Source organism: Argiope bruennichi, chromosome X2 (assembly GCF_947563725.1).
Source record: "Argiope bruennichi chromosome X2, qqArgBrue1.1, whole genome shotgun sequence".
NCBI classification, from domain to species: domain Eukaryota; kingdom Metazoa; phylum Arthropoda; class Arachnida; order Araneae; family Araneidae; genus Argiope; species Argiope bruennichi.
Genome location: NC_079163.1, coordinates 26,542,916 through 26,562,196, shown reverse-complemented (window position 1 = coordinate 26,562,196; position 19,281 = coordinate 26,542,916). Strand labels below are relative to the sequence as shown.

At 29.8% G+C, this 19,281-nt stretch overlaps 1 protein-coding gene across 1 annotated transcript; it reads right to left on the bottom strand.

The window, feature by feature from the left end:
* LOC129960881 (MYND-type zinc finger-containing chromatin reader ZMYND8-like) lies at positions 1-15,730 on the bottom strand. Its single transcript, XM_056074592.1, has 3 exons — positions 15,589-15,730; positions 4,741-4,803; positions 1-4,258 (listed from the first exon to the last, which is right to left on the bottom strand). The coding sequence occupies exon 3, from the start codon at positions 4,227-4,229 to the stop codon at positions 126-128; it is 4,104 nt and encodes a 1,367-aa protein (XP_055930567.1). The 5' UTR covers positions 4,230-4,258; positions 4,741-4,803; positions 15,589-15,730; the 3' UTR covers positions 1-125.
* Between the last annotated feature and the right edge of the window lie 3,551 nt (positions 15,731-19,281).

The following is a 19,281-nucleotide window of genomic DNA, read 5'->3' as shown; positions in this document are numbered from 1 at the left end:
TTGTATGAATGATATCTTTAATGGATTATGAAATCTTTTATAACATTTTACAATGAATTGGGATAAAAAAAAACATATTTGTCCTTCAGGAATGTAACATAGTATAGCAAAACAATGAACTGACACTAATACTTAGTTCCCATGTAAACAGCAGATACATCATGGTCAGAATAATTTCGAAGTTTAGCACGTTGGAACACTTCATTTGCTGCTGTCGTGACTGACATTGGCTGTCCACGGTCATTATCCAGTGTAAGAGCCAAAGTTATATCTTTTTGTTGATACTTAAGAGAAGTATTAGTTTTAAAGATACGTGATATTATGGCTAGCCCTTTTTCTATAAGAAGAGGTGAACATATTGGTCCAAGTTCCATAATTTCTAAGAAGTCGAGCTGAGAAAGATTGCAACGCTCAACAAGTGCCATGGCTTCTGCCAAGGCAACAGATGATACTCCCACTAATGTACTATAAATCAGATTCATCTTAGAAGCTGTGCCAACATCAGAGCCAAGATAAGATACCTTTTTTGAAAAGGTAACAAAGCAACTGTAACAAGAGACAAAAACTTTCTTTTCCCCTGCACACAAAATTATTAGACTTCCATCTTCTACGGTTTCTCTAGATCCACTAAATGGAGCTTCAAGATATCTTCCACCTGCACTATTTATAGCTTCTGCAATGTTTATTGATGTAGTTGGATCCAATGCAGTCATTTCAACATAACTTTTTGATCCAGGTGGCGACTTTTCAAGACCTGACAGAATGCCACATTTTCCAAAAACCACGCTTTTTGAGGCCTCAGGACCAGAAACACAGCAAAAAATTATGTCACAATTTTCAGCCACATCACTTGGAGTCTGTGCAAGCTCAGCTCCAACTTTAGCAAATTCTACACATTTCTCAGGGGTTTGATTCCAAACTGTGACCTTGTGATTGGAAGTAAGCAGATTTTTAACAAGCCTTTGACCCATCATTCCGAGACCAATAAATCCTATCTTCTTATGCGATGGTATGACATTTTTTGCTTTTATGGCTTCATTAGGTTCATGTAAATCAAAAGTAGGAAATGGCTGAAATTCACTGCTGGTAATTCCTGAAGGAGAATACTTATCTAATGGTCTGATAACAGCTATACGCTTATAGTTTAAATTAGGAGGTGTATTATTAATTAATTCAGAGAAATCGACAGTAGGCCCTTCAGTTAACTTCTGAGGAGATGTTCTTTCATATTCTGGTCTATCCGTACAGAGTCGTTTAGGTAAAACCCTCTTTGGAACATCCTGGTTTTCAGTTTTCACTTTCTTTCTTTGTACTTTAGCAATTTTCTTTTGAGTACCACTCGTCAATATTTCAGGAGATTCATTTTCTTTGACTAGTGATTTAGCTTGTTTGGGTGCTTCTTTAGTTATTTGTTTCTGTCTGTCAGTTTTCACTTTCTTTCTTTGTACTTTAGCAATTTTCTTTTTAGTACCACTTGTCAATACTTTAGGAGATTCATTGACTAGTGATTTAGCTTGTTTGGGTGCTTCGTCAGTGATTCGCTCTTGGCTTTCAGTCTTCACTTTCTTTCTTTGTACTTTAGCAATTTTCTTTTCAGTACCACTTGTCAATACTTCAGGAGATTTATTTCTTTTGACTAGTGATTTAGCTTGTTTGGGTACTTCTTCTGTGATTTCTTCCTGGTTTTCAATTTTCACTTTCTTTCTTTGAACTATAGCAATTTTCTTTTCAGTACCACTTGTCAATACTTCAGGTGATTCATTTTCTTTGACCAGTGATTTAACTTGTTTGGGGGCATCTTCAGTGATTTGCTCTAGGCTTTCAGTTTTCACTTTCTTTCTTTGTACATTAGCAGTTTCCTTTTCAGTACCACTTGTCAATACTTCAGGAGATTCATTTTCTTTGACTAGTGATTTAACTTGTTTGGGGGCATCTTCAGTGATTTGCTCTAGGCTTTCAGTTTTCACTTTCTTTCTTTGTACTTTAGCAATTTTCTTTTCAGTACCACTTGTCAATACTTCAGGAGATTTATTTCTTTTGACTAGTGATTTAGCTTGTTTGGGTACTTCTTCTGTGATTTCTTCCTGGTTTTCAATTTTCACTTTCTTTCTTTGAACTATAGCAATTTTCTTTTCAGTACCACTTGTCAATACTTCAGGTGATTCATTTTCTTTGACCAGTGATTTAACTTGTTTGGGGGCATCTTCAGTGATTTGCTCTAGGCTTTCAGTTTTCACTTTCTTTCTTTGTACTTTAGCAATTTTCTTTTCAGTACCACTTGTCAATACTTCAGGAGATTTATTTCTTTTGACTAGTGATTTAGCTTGTTTGGGTACTTCTTCTGTGATTTCTTCCTGGTTTTCAATTTTCACTTTCTTTCTTTGAACTATAGCAATTTTCTTTTCAGTACCACTTGTCAATACTTCAGGTGATTCATTTTCTTTGACCAGTGATTTAACTTGTTTGGGGGCATCTTCAGTGATTTGCTCTAGGCTTTCAGTTTTCACTTTCTTTCTTTGTACATTAGCAGTTTCCTTTTCAGTACCACTTGTCAATACTTCAGGAGATTCATTTTCTTTGATTAGTGATTTAACTTGTTTGGGGGCATCTTCAGTGATTTGCTCTAGGCTTTCAGTTTTCACTTTCTTTCTTTGTACTTTAGCAATTTCCTTTTCAGTACCACTTGTCAATACTTCAGGAGATTCATTTTCTTTGACTAGTGATTTAACTTGTTTGGGGGCATCTTCAGTGATTTGCTCTAGGCTTTCAGTTTTCACTTTCTTTCTTTGTACTTTAACAATTTTCTTTTCAGTACCACTTGTCAATACTTCAGGAGATTTATTTCCTTTGACTAGTGATTTAGCTTGTTTGGGTACTTCTTCTGTGATTTCTTCCTGGTCTTCAATTTTCACTTTCTTTCTTTGACCTATAGCAATTTTCTTTTCAGTACCACTTGTCAATACTTCAGGTGATTCATTTTCTTTGACCAGTGATTTAACTTGTTTGGGGGCATCTTCAGTGATTTGCTCTAGGCTTTCAGTTTTCACTTTCTTTCTTTGTACATTAGCAGTTTCCTTTTCATTACCACTTGTCAATACTTCAGGAGATTCATTTTCTTTGACTAGTGATTTAACTTGTTTGGGGGCATCTTCAGTGATTTGCTCTAGGCTTTCAGTTTTCACTTTCTTTCTTTGTACTTTAGCAATTTTCTTTTCAGTACCACTTGTCAATACTTCAGGAGATTTATTTCCTTTGACTAGTGATTTAGCTTGTTTGGGTACTTCTTCTGTGATTTCTTCCTGGTTTTCAATTTTCACTTTCTTTCTTTGAACTATAGCAATTTTCTTTTCAGTACCACTTGTCAATACTTCAGGTGATTCATTTTCTTTGACCAGTGATTTAACTTGTTTGGGGGCATCTTCAGTGATTTGCTCTAGGCTTTCAGTTTTCACTTTCTTTCTTTGTACATTAGCAGTTTCCTTTTCAGTACCACTTGTCAATACTTCAGGAGATTCATTTTCTTTGACTAGTGATTTAATTTGTTTGGGGGCATCTTCAGTGATTTGCTCTAGGCTTTCAGTTTTCACTTTCTTTCTTTGTACTTTAGCAATTTTCTTTTCAGTACCACTTGTCAATACTTCAGGTGATTCATTTTCTTTGACCAGTGATTTAACTTGTTTGGGGGCATCTTCAGTGATTTGCTCTAGGCTTTCAGTTTTCACTCTCTTTCTTTGTACATTAGCAGTTTCCTTTTCAGTACCACTTGTCAATACTTCAGGAGATTCATTTTCTTTGACTAGTGATTTAACTTGTTTGGGGGCATCTTCAGTGATTTGCTCTAGGCTTTCAGTTTTCACTTTCTTTCTTTCTACTTTAGCAGTTTCCTTTTCAGTACCACTTGTCAATACTTCAGGAGATTCATTTCCTTTGACTAGTGATTTAGGTTGTTTGGGTGCTTCTTCAATTATTTGTTTTATTGCAATTTTTAAAAGGGCAGATTTTTTCTTACTGGAAGTAGACTGTAGCATTTCTTCAGAATGACGTACAATATTTTCATCTTGTATCCATCCATAATTTAGACTTCCAAAAAAGAATACATAATGACGTGCCTTTTTAGGAATAGATTTTTGATGTGTGGGATGTTCTACTATCTTGGCTGGCCAAAAAGGAAAACCCTTCATCTTTGCCCAAACCAAATCTCCAATATTCCAATCTTTTTTGGAAGCCATCTTCAGTTAGAAGCCTGCTGTCTTTAAATCTATGATTAAACAAACAAAACAAGAGAAGTCAGTAATTTTTTACATCATTAAGTGAATAAGTTTAAGGCATACTTCCAGTTTAAGAAACTGACGTGTCATTCTTCTTCTAAACATACTTTATAAACAGAACTTTTGCATGTGTAAATTTATTTATGTTAAAATTTAAATAGAGAGCATTTGGAAAATATGAGAATATGGCATTTATGTAAGCAAATTCGAACAAGAAGGCATAAATTTGAAATTAGCGATCCTATAAATTATACTTATTCCTTTTAGAATAAAATATAAACTTCTACTAAATAAAATCAAACAATGTACATAAAAAAAAACTGAGATGCATTCCACATCTACCTATTATAAGTTTAACTGTATAAGTAGATTATACAGTTGCAAAATAACACCCTCCCCCCAACTTACATGAAAACAAAAACTAGGCTCAGTCCTATTCACTGAAAGTATGCCAAATGAAAAATCAGTTTACCTTTTGTAAATATCAGTCTATATCTTCTATTTCTTAATTTTCTTTTCAAGGCAATAGGCTTCCCTGGAAAGAGAAATTTGTTCAGTACATAGAAATTTTCAATGTTTATGAAAAACTATTAACAAAGCAACTAATAAAGATGATATACTTTTAAAAAGCTTATTGTTTTTAAGGATTTGTTAGACACTATAATTTCAGTAAAATTAAAATATTTACTATGCATTTTCATTTTATAAAATGCCAGAATTTATACAAATTGTGACATAATAAAAAATAGACGAATTCAGTTTGATATATTTGCAGTAACAGGAGGCAACAACACATAAATACTGAAAACTATTTAATTTGATAATTTAAACTTATAAAATTCAATTATAGGTTAATACGTACATAGATAAATAGTTAACATATGTATCAGTAAACTCTGAAATCAAGAACTCTAAAACAACAGCAAAAGAAAAATCATGCAATTTTTAAAGCTTGCTTTCAATTTGCACTCTGAATACTGCAGCTACTCTCACTACTGTCATTTTCAAAGCAATTCAGAACCTTTAAAGACAAAATTAGCAAGCCATTATTCTGACAGAAATTAAATATTTTGATATGAGAAATAAGAAAGAAATGGAAGAATGTCTGAATGAAGAATTTCTTAATCAAAGAAATGATTCTGAAAAATTAAAATTCAGTTTATGATGTCATGAATCATATAAATTCAGATGCAAAAGATTAATGAAAAATATTACAGAAACTAAATTTAACAAGAAAAGTTTGATAATATTCTAAACTAAAAATAAACCACGAAGAACAATCTCATGAACCTGATAATACATTTAAGCAATACAAATATAAAAAATTGTAAGAAAAATTCCTATTAATTTATTTAATATGAATGGAGTATATTTTTCATTTTTATTTTAAAAGAATATGTAATGAAACTCTTATTTAGTTCCAAACCTTTTAGATTCTTCCATATTGTATCATTGAAAGGTTTGGTAAAACATAAAGATGGCAAAGAGGAGGAAAAAATTCAAGCAAAACACTGTGATTGGACTAATAGAAATATTACTGCATATAATATAAATAAATCAAGAATGAACAAAAAAAAAGTTACTAGCAATTCGTGTTTAAACATAGCTATTCATTTTACTTCAGTATTTATCAATTAAAAAGATGAACAAATGCTGTAAGTACAGAAATGGCCATGAAATAACTATAATTTTCAAATAATAAAACCAAGACAAAGAAAATAAAAAGATGTAACAACATTATTTATTATCACATTATTTTTATATAGTATAATACATATCCTCACATCATCAGGAAAACAATTACTACAACAGCATTTCACAGAATCGTGAGTGATTAGTCATCATTTTCCATTTATATGGTTTCTTTGTGCACTGGATTTCACACCGTGCAACTTTTGGTTGTTAAGTTTCCTAAAAGACCATGGTGGACAAAAACATGTTGGTCCGTGAAAAGCAGCATCTGTGCTAGATCTGATGGACAATATTTGGCACTGTGTTCTTGAAAATCTATCAGATTTATTCCAGTCAGATGTGGCAAATATGGTTCTGTGATTAGAGCACATTGTTGAACATGAAGAAGAACATCTTGTTTAGTTTTAATGCTACATTTTGTGTGTGTGTGTTATTTAACATTTAGAAAGCATATTAAATGTTTTAAAGTGTATTTACATTGCCATTTATTGGTGGATTTTCATGTAAAAATTTTTTGTTTAGTAAATGTTAAGCACATCATTTCAATAATCTGTAGCTCAAATTTCATCTCATTTGGACTAATGGCCTTCATTCTAAAGCCCTCCGAAGTGGGAAAATTATTTCATGTTCAGTATATAAGAGAATAAGTATTAGGAAAAGTCAGTAAATTAAAATAAATATACAATTTAAGCAAATATTTCTACAATATTAATGGAATTTTGTGGCTATTTCAGACACATTGTTAACAGGTCTTTCATTGGTATGATTATTGACATTTCTTAGTCTGCTTTTGAATGTAGCTACAACAAACATGTTCATTTTCTGCTGAGAGTCAGACAGGGAAGAAATTTGGGACCTGGGCCCTTATTTTCTTTCTATGAAATATTTACCTGCCATTTAACAATTTTGCCAGATAAAGTGGGCAAACATGTTATTGCAAAGATAAAGTGGGCAAGGAAGAACTACTTTCTTTCCACAATGGAAAATTCCCACCATAAGATAAATTACAAAAAATCTTATTTTTCAAGCTAGTTATTTCCATACTTCATAAATTTTAAAATACAGCTATTATTTCATTTATATCTTTTCCTCTAAAAATTAGCATATAGTTGAAAAAAGTTAACTTTTTATACTTTAAACATGCAGAATATATCTAATTTCAAAAAATTCAATACACAAATTTTGTACAAATAACTAAGGCAAATATTTCACTGATTAAAAATACAATAGCAGATATCACCTTTTCAAAAAGATTTAAAATTACAATATTAGTACAAATTAATTCAACCCTTCTTTGGATTTTAATGACCATCCCTCAAATAACATTTTTATTTCCATATTTACAGTACATTTTGTATTATATTAATTTCTAAAAAATAAAACAACTTTTATTACTTCAAATTTTAACACATCCATTTAATCAAACAATGAAATGTTTATATATGTTTTGTTCACGGTCCGTTCCGTTTTCTTCAAATTTAAGAGTAGAAAATCATTAAAAAAATTATAGTAAGTTCAGCAATATTCTTTAATTGTTCATACCTAAATATACTGATTACATCAATAGTCCTATTAATATTGAAAAGAAATTACAAGTTCAAAACAAATGAAAAATATAAGGAGCAAAATGGGTATTTCAGTTTGGTATGTATTTATTAAAAACTAAAAATTATTAGGTACATTTTCAAACATTTATGAATTTTCCCATCCATTAAGACAGGAAGCAAACCAATAAATAAAGTTTGGTTAATGAAGAAATTCAGTGAAAAAGGTTAAAATAAAAATTAAATGATCTTGTTTGATATTTCTTAAAAGCATACAAAATCTAAAATAATTACATCCACCAGTGGAATGTTAAATTAATCCTATAATTTGTAACAGAGAAATTACTGCAAAAATTAAGTATATTTGTATATGCAATAAATAAGATTCAGCATAGCTGGGATGGAAAGTATAATTTCCTCCTGCAGTAACTCACTCTATTTAGTAATTTTATTTGCAGTCTTAAATGGGTTGCATAGACTAATCTTATCTTAAAAAATTAAGAACTAACCATTCATAATGTATATTTTTCAACAATATATGTAACTATGAATTCGATGAAATTCATTAAGTTAGCCATTGACTAAGTAAATGCATAATTTTATAGAAATACAAACAAAGAATATTACCAGTAAATATCAAATATATATATTTTTTTACATACATTGAAACTCAGCTATTTAAAGCATTTTTTAATGCAAATTTCATTTGTAAAATTTTATTAAATGACTTTCACCGCGTCTTAAATTATACAATTAACAGTTGTGTAATTCCATAAGTATAAAAAAATTATACAATTAACAGTTGTGTAATTCCATAAGTAAAAAAAAAGTTATATTCCTACCTCATTAATATTCCAATTCCTCAAAAAAAAGGTTAAGAATATAAGCAAACAAAACTAGAATATAAAATTCAAGCACATTTTATTAAAGTCAATTTTCTTTAAAAAAAAAAAAAAAAAAAAAAACCTTTTCCAACTCATTAGAATTTATTAGTAGTAAAAGTTTTCTAGCTTGCCAAACAAGTGAATTAGTTTTATATTCAATTTCAGCATTTTCCTTTTGTAAGAGAAATTTCTTTCATCATGAAGAGATCAGGAAATCAGATTCTAACTTTATGCCACTGACTATTTCTTTTACCATCCACAAAAATAGGCAATATTTTAAATGAGCTTAATTCTAAACTTCTCAACTTTTTTTATTAATGACTACTGAGTGGATTCTGCCAGACTGCTTTATGTAGTCATAAGATTGATTGTTGCGAAATATTTTTCATTTAAATTTTCCAAATCAATGCAGTTATTAATGCTGAATTTTCGTTCAACAGATGATTTTTCATGAGAAAGAATGAAATTAATTTTTAAAACTCTGTAGTTTTTTATTATTATTTATGATTATTCAATTAATGGATAAAAACAGCTAGTTCATTCTCATTTTCCAGACATTAAAATCAAAACTGTGTAAAGAAAATTTGACCAAGAAATCAATGAACTTTATGAAGTCTGGATTTTTCTAAAAATCCTTTCTGATGAAAGTGCAATACAGAAACTGGCATTTCCCCCCCCCCCCCACCTTTACTTGTTCTCAGTAAAACATAATTTCTTGGCAATGTAAAATTTATTGGAGATGAATTCATTTTGCATTCCAAGGGATTTTTAAATAAGCTAAAGACAAACACGCTAGAAAAGCATAAAACTATTGGATATTTCTTTTGTGAAATATAAGACTTACAATAATTTGTTCCCTCTTATTCCTGTATTACCTTCTCTATTCCGCAGTAATTGAAAAATTATATTGACATTAGCAATTACAGAAAAAAATTTTAACACATAAAACTTTCTTTTAAAGAATACAATAATTTATAAATATAAGGACCTTCAGCTATTTAGGCCAGAAAAAGCCAGGATCATTCTAGGGTTGAAATCACTCAGACACATTTGAAAAATTGATTTAATACGCTCTGCAACACATGTAAACCAGCTGAAAATGTCCATTTCTTCATTGTATACTCTCTAAGAAAGATATTATCACATCTCCTTCTAGCATAAAAAGAAAAAACCTTCAGCAAGGCTATGAATGTCAAGAGTACAAACATATTTTATTTTCAGAAGTCTAGTATAGAATTAAAAAAAGGGGGGGGGGAGTGCAACAAATATGCTCCATAATATTTGGGTCGGACAATGAAAATAAATTTTCTTCTTAAACTTTCTTTTAAAGTATACAATAACAGTTTTATTAATTTATAAATATAACATGCATCAAAGACAATTTCCTTCTGGGTGTGTAATCACTCAGACACATTTAAAAAAAAATGGTTTAATACGCTCTGCAGCACATATAAACCAGCTGAAAATGTCCAATACTTCATTGCATATATTCTAAGAAAGATATCATTACCTCTCCTTCCACAATAAAAAGTGGGAACCTTGGGCAAAGCTATGAAAGTCAAGAGTACAAACATATTTTATTTTCATAGGTCTAGTATAGTATTAAAAAAAAAAAAACAAGAGGGAGAGCAACAAATATGCTTCATAACATTTTCGTCGGCCAATTGAACTCAAAATTTACGATAGCGCTACAATTTTTAAAAACAAGATTACTTATCAAATTTCATTTATCTAAATTATTGTGTTTCTCTGTTTTGATATTTACATGCATGCAAGCAGAAAGACTGATAAATGTTCAACAAGATGCTAAAATTGTGCATTAAATATTACCAGTGTTGTTAGTGCTTTGAAGTTGTATTCACCTGTACTTGGATAAATAAATAAACAATGGAAATTGATTTCTTTCAAAATTTGATAGAAATCTGCAAATTTGGTGTTTCAAAGAAAGAAAATTCAATTAAAAGTTTTTTTTGTGTTTTAGCGTTCACAGACATTTCCAAAAATGTTTTATTCGGAGATTTCAATCAGGAAGATTGGACGAAAAAGAAAGTTTCCATTTTCTGGCAATTACATTTCTTTTTCTCTTATACTTACATACTAGTAACAAATGTTCTACAAAGAAGTAATCATATGAAGAGAAACACCGATTCACTGTTAAAAATCAAAACTAGTGCTTTAACGTGAATACATAAAATCATCTCTCAGAGAAAAGCATTTTTCTCCCTGTCTAAACAAGCAAAAGGTGGGGAGCCTAGTAAATGAAACGGATATATGTTCCTTATTCAATCAGTATTTCTCTAACTTGAGATAAAACCTTTCCCACTAACGTCCAGATTCGTGGAAAGATCCATTATAGCAAAGAAAAACAGTCTGTAAACAGGTAAATCTAGCATAAGGGATTCCCCCACACAACAGAAGGAAAATATAAGTACTTGAATAAAAAATAAGCACTTTTAAGAACTCTTAATAATAATATGCGTCTTTTTATAAACAGGGTTGCCATTCAAATGTGGAAAAAAAATTTCCCGGTATGTATATTCAACATATGAGGATATTCATGTACTAGTTAAAATGCAATATGATTTTAAAGAGTGTAAAAAGCAAAGAAAAGAAGTAACAATTTAACATTATTTGAAATAATAGCATTTTTAAAAAAAGAGTTTGTACTTACATAGAAAAAAAATTTCTCTTTATTTATGATCTAGAATTTAGCAGAACAAAATTTATATATTAAGGGAAAGGGGATTTACTACCTCTCATGTTCTTTAACTGTAAGACACACAAAATTAAGAATTCCAGTGAAATAAAATACGAAACTTTATTGTTGTGATACAAATCATTCCATGATTAACCTTAACAAAAAAAATGTTACAAAGCAAGATTAATTTTTTTATTGATTCATTTTTGAAATTTCACACGTTTGGGCATCAATTTGATGAGGTTTCTGCCAATACAGAATGCCCAGTTTTTTAAACAGATGTATGACTTATTTTTCAGTCATTCAGGGGTGTTTGTGGGACCCCAAAAAATCCCCGGAAACTTTTACGGACTTACTACCGACATTTTGCAGTTTCGAGAAGGGGGGGGGGGAGAGAAATGAAAAATTACGATTATTAAGTATTGAATGACCTAATTATAAAAGTTCAATGAATTACTTTTTTTGCAAAATTAATAACCATTAATTTTGCAAAATTAAGACCTTTGAACCCAGGTCACGTGATCGCACATCTGGTCGAACGAAGTCTCTCCCTTTTTTTTCTGCCGCGCCTACTTGCCGAAAAGAATCCAGAAGAGAATGTCCGAGAACCGGGGGAATGAGTCATAACTCGCAATAAGGAAAGAACAAAAAAGAAGTTTTTCCCCCCTTTTCACGCATTATCACTGCCTTTGGAGAAAGAAAGGAAAAATTTTCACCACACACACTGACCTTGCGCTTTCTGCTTTCAAAGCAAACAAAATTACCCAGATCAAAATAAATAATTCATTATTATTCCTACTTCCTTTTGAACGACGATCCCCGGAATTTCCGGGTATCGAAGTTCAAAATCCCCGGAATTCCGGGGTTTCCCCGGAGCACAAACACCCCTGGTCATTTAAAAATAAAACTCATATTTTAAATAAAATGCCACTGATAAATTTCCCTTAATATATATTTAAATACATCTTGACTGATGCACAGAAATTTATCCATATATGAATACTTTCTTTTTAAAATGTAACAGAAAATTTAAATCCATCAATGATTTTTATACATCATTAGTAATATATTTGGCACTGTTGTATAAAAAAATAGTCTTGTTTCTTAAAATTTGGTAAATTTTTATTATAGTACTAATTTTATTTTCAGTGCAATGTTAGATTTCTCCTTAGCGGGAGAAATTATATGGCTTGCATTAAAATTATTTATTTTAACTAATTCTTAACATTTATGTAGAAAGGTACTCCAGAAAAGTTAAAGGAAATTATACTTTCAAAATAGCTTAAAAAATATGTAATTATCGGGTGCCATATCAGCCGGATGTTATAATAAATTGCATTTATTATATATATATTTTTATGGGAAAATTTTCTGTAGTTTTTAGACTGAAGTTTGACGAAAACTAATCAAATCTGGCAAAAAAGTCACTCAGATCTGCAAAGATTAGCACCATCAATGTAAGAACTATGGTAATGAAACAATATAACTTTAAACAAGAGCAAGTCTCAAATGTAATTTTTCTTAGAATACATCAATAACAATAATTAATAACTTTGTTTTAATATAACTATCAAAGTAAGGTGCCTTAAAATCAAATGATTAAAAAGGTTAGCAAGTTTTCTGACCAGTATTATAAAAAGAAGGCAAGCATTGTTGCATGCCTAAACATTTAGAAATGGGAATGTGAAGTAAATAACATACAAAGGAAATTCTGCTTTGTACCATGGCCATCCTTGAGATGGTCATGACACAAGGGCTACTTGTATCCCCCTTATTATGATTATATGCTCTCCACATCTATACAGTGAAATAGCTATAATATGAAAAAAGAGTGTGCAAAACACTACTATAAAAATTGCTTATGATCTGATTTACTTTAAAAAATAGAACAGTTGATAGAATTTCTTTATTATCTCTTAAGTGTATTTTCTAAAAAAAAAAAATGGAAAAAACAACAAATAGCATATATTCTAGAAATTATTATAATTAATTGTATTAGAATAATAAGTATCCAAGAACATAAATAAATTCAAGTGTAGTACGTATTCCTTCACTGGATATGAATAGAAATTGAGAATATGAAGTAAGTAAAATATGACGAAATTGCTACTTTTTAAATGTCTGCTTATAAATAAAAAATATATAATCCTATATGTTTAAAAGATCTAATTTCATCAAGAATTAAGAAACCAAATTAAACTAACTGAACATGACTGCAAATAAATAATTTAAATACAAAATTTTAGTTTCGCCAGAACGGAAAATAATGTGTATATACCTCTTCATGCCTGTCAAGGAAATTTAAACCCACCTAAATTAATTAACCAATTCCTTCCAATTTAGAAGAAGGAATGAGAAAATTTTCTTTTCAAAATTCTAAAAGACCAATATAGAACAGATCTATTTTCGCAAGCATTTACTTCCTGAAGTGGATAAAATTATCATGAGTAAATCCTGCATCATCTCTACAATCCAAAGAAAATAAATAAAGCATAAATACTTTTCTTTACACTGAAAAACATAGCTAACATTGATGAAGCAGAAATAAACTCTTTATTCATCAAACATAAGATGAAAATCATATACAGTGTCTCACAAAAGTGATGGGACACTTGTGCTTTACAAAAGGAAACTGTAATAAAATAAATTAAAAAACATGTACAAATTTTTTGTGGCTGTGTTTTATACTTAAATTTAGTAACAATTATTACATAACATACATTTTGTCAAAATATTAATTTAATAAAAATACAGTTGTTTAGAACGGAGCAAAAAATAGCTCACATAAGTGATGGGACACCATTAGATATGCAACAAAAATCGTCTGAAATAAGCAATAAAAATATTTTTGGTGGTTTTATTTTTACTCAAAAACAATTGGCAATAATTTATAAAATCGTCTGCAGTATTTCTTTCCAGTTTGTTTTGGAATTTTTGTATGTTTTAGCTCTGTGCAGCCATGAATGCTAAACGAAAAGAAACTTCGCCTGAAATTCGAAAATTAGTTATTAATTTGAATATTGAACGTGGAAAATATATAAGAAAAACTCCTGAAATAGTTAACTTGAGTCATTCAACAGTTTTCAGTATCATTAAACGATATAAAAAAAAATCACATTATTCAAGATAAAAGAAGACCTGGCCGACCATCAAAGCTATCCAATGGAATAAAGCGAATTATCATTCGAAATATTAAAAAAAAATCCAAGAAATAGTGCTCCTAAATTTGCTGCTGATTTACAAGCATTATATATGGAATAATTGTTAATCCTGAGACTATTAGAAGGGTAATTCGATCTGCTGGATATCATGGTAGAGTAGCCAGGAAAAAATTCTTCGTAAGTGAAAAGAATAGAAAACTCAGACTAGCTTTCGCAAAATCCAACATAAATAAGAATTCTCATTACTGGAATAAAGTTATATTTGCTGATGAGAGTAAATTTAATATATTTGGTTCTGACAGTAAAATCTTGGTGTGGAGAAAACCCAGGGAAGAATTTCGCAAACAGAACTTGGTGCCAACAGTAAAACATGGTGGAGGAGGAGTTATGGTATGGGGGTGTATGTCGTCCAATGGAGTTAGTAATCTTGTTTTTATTGACAGTATAATGGATCAGTACAAGTATATTGACATTTTAAAACAAAATTTGAAATCTTCAGCATGAAAATTGAACCTTCATAAGGATTTTAAATTCTATCAGGACGATGACCCCAAGCACACTGCTTTGAAAGTTAGATTCTGGCTGCTGTATAACTGTCCTAAAATAATAAAAACACCACCACAATCTCCAAACTTAAATCCCATAGAGAATATTTGGCAAGAATTGGAATCAAGAGTTCGCAAACACACCATTTCTTCAAAACAACAATTAAAATCGGTGCTTCAAGAAGAATGGGGTAAAATCACTCCAGAAATCACAAAAAAATTATTCAAATCCATCCCAAGAAGATTAAATCATGTTTTAAAAGTAAAAAGAAATCAACAAAATATTAAAACCTTTTAGAAAGTAAAATTTTTGGATAAATATTTGATGGAAAAGTAAGTATCCCATGACTTATGTGAGCTATTTTTTGCTCCATTCTAAGCAATTGTATTTTTATTAAATTAATATTTTGACAAAATGTATATTATGTAATAATTGTTACTAACTTTAAATATGAAACACACCCAAAAAAATTTTGTACATGTTTATTTATTTATTTTATCACAGTTTCCTATTGTAAAGCACAAGTGTCCCATCACTTTTGTGAGACACTGTATATACGATTTCTGGCAAAAAAAAAATCCCATGCAAAATGCAGCCATCATAATTAAATAAAATTAATTAATGTGTCTAAATTAGAGATGAAAAAAATTAAAATAAGTAACTAATTCTACAAAATGCATGATAAATTAATTCTTAAAATGAGGAAATATGCTATCATACAAAAAATGTTTCGACACATAAAATGGAAGTCATTGTAATGGAACAATTCTTTAGTTAATAAAAAAGAGCTCATACCGATTAAATTGATATGTAAGCTAGCTTCTTTCTCAAAAAGGGTTTAATATTGAAGTTAAGTGTTAAATATTTGATGTAACATGTTTAACGAACTAAAATTTTGCTGAACGAGAATTTGAAAAAAGTCAACAGCTGATGAAGATTGGCTCCCGCCTTTTTAATGCCGGAAGGTTAAGGTTACAGTTAATGTACCAAACGGGAGGTGTTTAATATATATGTGACAATTTTAAAAATAAAAAATTAATCTAAGGGTTTTGCTTGAAATGTAAAAGAAAAGAAAGCCTGGAGATGTAAAATATTATTAGGTAAATAATAAAAAAATCCAATTCTTATGGAACAAACCAATCTTCGGAAATTATGTCAATACATATATGAGTAATGTCATGGTACTTGTGATTGGTTGATTTGCAAACATGAGCCGCTATGTCTATTTACAACTAGAGATGCATAATCCACGATTTTTTGAATAACAAATAATTTTTATATTGTTATTTTTAAATATTCGTTCCAAATATCTGTTATTTCGATCATATTATTAATCAAAATTTATTAATTATTATTAAATATAAAATTTATTAATTGTAATTAATGCTTAATTTACTGTTTTAAGTAACGTATGATTGAGTTAATTTATCTATTTGAGCTTACTTTTTAATTCTAATTTTTTCTCAAAACTATTAATTTAATTTATTTATTAAAATAAACTATTTTCTGAAAAGCTGAATTAAAAAAAAGGTTATTTCTTTAAAATGTTATTTTTAGTTCTATATTCTACGAATAGATGGCACCTGCAGAATGAATAGACTATATGCCATTAGAGAGTCATGTCACCGGCAATTAGAAATGATCATCATGGGATAACGCATTTCAAATGCGAATATCAGAAAGTCAAGTAGAGCGGTTATCATTAAGGTGACTTCACAATTATGAACACTTCTCTGTGATAGCTCCACTTTCAGTGATATGTGATTCAATGACACGATAATTCTAAGAATTACCGGTCCGTTCACTTTTCAACCGATTCACAGATTTCTGCTTTTCTCTTTAAGATTTTAGTTAAGAGAATGTGTCATCACCTGAAAACACAAGAGAAGAATGTTTTGTATTTCTGGCGTTCCCTCTCCTCCGCCGGGAGAGCGGAGACCCCTTCTTTTCTTTGAGAAGTGTCGACTGACGGTCGTAATGTCAATACGACGAGTTGTTCCTTTGCAGTTTCAGGTGGAAGGAAGTCTGTGACTCTTTTTATTCCTTTTAGACTTTCAACATATTTGCCTATTACACACTATAAGATTTTACATTAAGATCGCGCATAAAATTGTAATCGACTGATTCCTTCGATGTCTTTTTAGTACATCCACCCAAGAATGATCGATCGTATATTAAATTTTAAGTACTATGAATAAAATATTTTTATTTTTCAGTGCCCAGGGTAAAAATATCAATAGTGAGGAACTAGGGATTAATTTTACTTGAAGTTGCAGTTTTTCATATTTCTATCTCATTTCTGCTGTTTTTGATAGTGAAGCATTGTCCAGTGTCTATCATGAGGTTTCATGGTACATTAACAAGTAAATGATCAATTTTATATTATTAAAATGAAAAGAAAATTCATTTTTTTTAAAGTTCATTATTTTAATAGACAAAGAAGTATTCTTTTTTTAAAAATATATTTTGAAAATAAGTTAAAAAATGATATTGTGTAAAGATTTCTCATACAAAGTACAAACTTTTATGGGTGTGATTTCATAGATCGTTGTAAAAGAAACCATTCATTTCTTCTATACAATTAGAAACAATCAATAGATGAATAGATTATTTTAAGCTTAACTAATTTTATATTACTTTTATAGGCTTTTTGTATTCTTAAAAAATATTTTGAAAGAATATAGCTTTTTTAAATCTAAAACGTATGTTTTAAACCGAATTTATAAGGTTCGATAACGTAATATATTTATGCATTACCCTGAAATGTGACTCTTTTACAACTGGATTTCTCTATTTCCTACATTGTTTACTACTTTTAAGTGTTACAAATTGGGCAAAGATATTGCTTTCCCCTTCTGCCCAGTAGGAATTTTAATTAATTCCTAGCCACCCGAAAGCAGTGTTAGGACACCGGTTGCTTATCGCGTCAAATTTTCGCTTTCTGAGATGAAAAGGTTTTTCTTTTTTTTCGATTTCTGAGAAAAATTGAAATTGCCTTTTAGTTCCAAAACGTAACAAATCTGTGTGGAAACTTGTAGTCGTGTTTCAGTTGTATCATACAACACTGCATAAAACTTACGTAAAAAGAAAATGTTTAAAATTTTTGACTTGATAAGAGTCTAGTTGTTACAAATTAAATGTGTCCGATCCTTTGAATTTTTTTAAAAAAATTTTAAATTATGAAAACATTTTTATAATATTAAATTGTAAAATTATTTCTGGAAATTAGGGAGAAAGATTTAATTCTTGAGACAAAAAAAAAGCATATATTTGTATATTTTTTATATGGGGTGAATTTATTTCTTGTTCCGCTATTAAAATATATGTATCCGTGTTTTGTGTGTGTGCATTTTTAAGAACAAGTATAATTGATTTGATTTCATACTATCCAAACAAATAGTATTGTTTGAATATTTTCTAACCATTAATGAATTAAAATTTTACTTATTGTCCCTGTTTTTTTATCAATTTTTATTATACCACATTTCTTCATGGTATTCACTTTTAGTGTGCGAATACTATGTTTGCTTCTGCATAAAAATAAAATGTTTAGCTTATTAAAAATTTCAATTATTTTTCACTAATAGTCTTATTCTACTACAATATTCTGTAAGTTTAAGGTAGAAGGACTTAGGGAACTTGAACTTTTTTCACTATTTTTCTCTGGGTTAAATTTATTGTTGCATTGCCATTAAATGTGTTAAAAGAGATTGAACTGGTAAAAGCAGGCCTGAAACATTGTCTTACTTTCTTGTAGTACTTTCACTTTTTGAAATTTGGCAACATGTAAAAATCATTGTCAAAATAAAGGCATTGGCAAAATAAAGGAACGAAGTTGCTCGCAATTTAGATGTCTGATCATTTTTACTTTTTAAAAGCTTTATTAGGCGAAAGGGAAACAGTTTGTTTCTGAAAATCTCAAAATTTGGTGACCTCGGTACGTGATTTTATGAAAATAAACAAGAAAAATACAGGTCAGACAATTTATTTATCTTTTAGTAACGGATACTTTGAGTGTTCAAGGTCGGATAATTTTTTTACATTTTGCTTTCGCGTTTTGTCTAAGTTTATGGAAATGGAAGCACTAGTTCAGAGTCGAAAACCTATTAGAGCATCTTGTACGAGAATATGTAATGGAATTAAACTTGAAATAGATAAAGAAAACCCGGACGAAGAATTTGTAAGATCAAAATTGACAACTTTAGAATGTTTGTCGGAAGAACTTCGTTCTTATGATATTCAAATTTCAGATTCAGAATATTCTTCTGAAGAGCAGTTTAATAGTGAGACGGAAAGCGTTGAAGAATACATAGAAAAATTAGATTTAATTAAATTTAAAGTTGAAATGCTCTTTTCCTTCCAGATTGCGCAATCCGTCGCCAGTGTGTTTTCAAACTTAAACAAACGAAAACTCAAGCTGCTTGAAATAGTATTAAAACAATTCGGTGGGGACATTAAGGATTGGTTGCCATTTTGGCGGCAATTCCA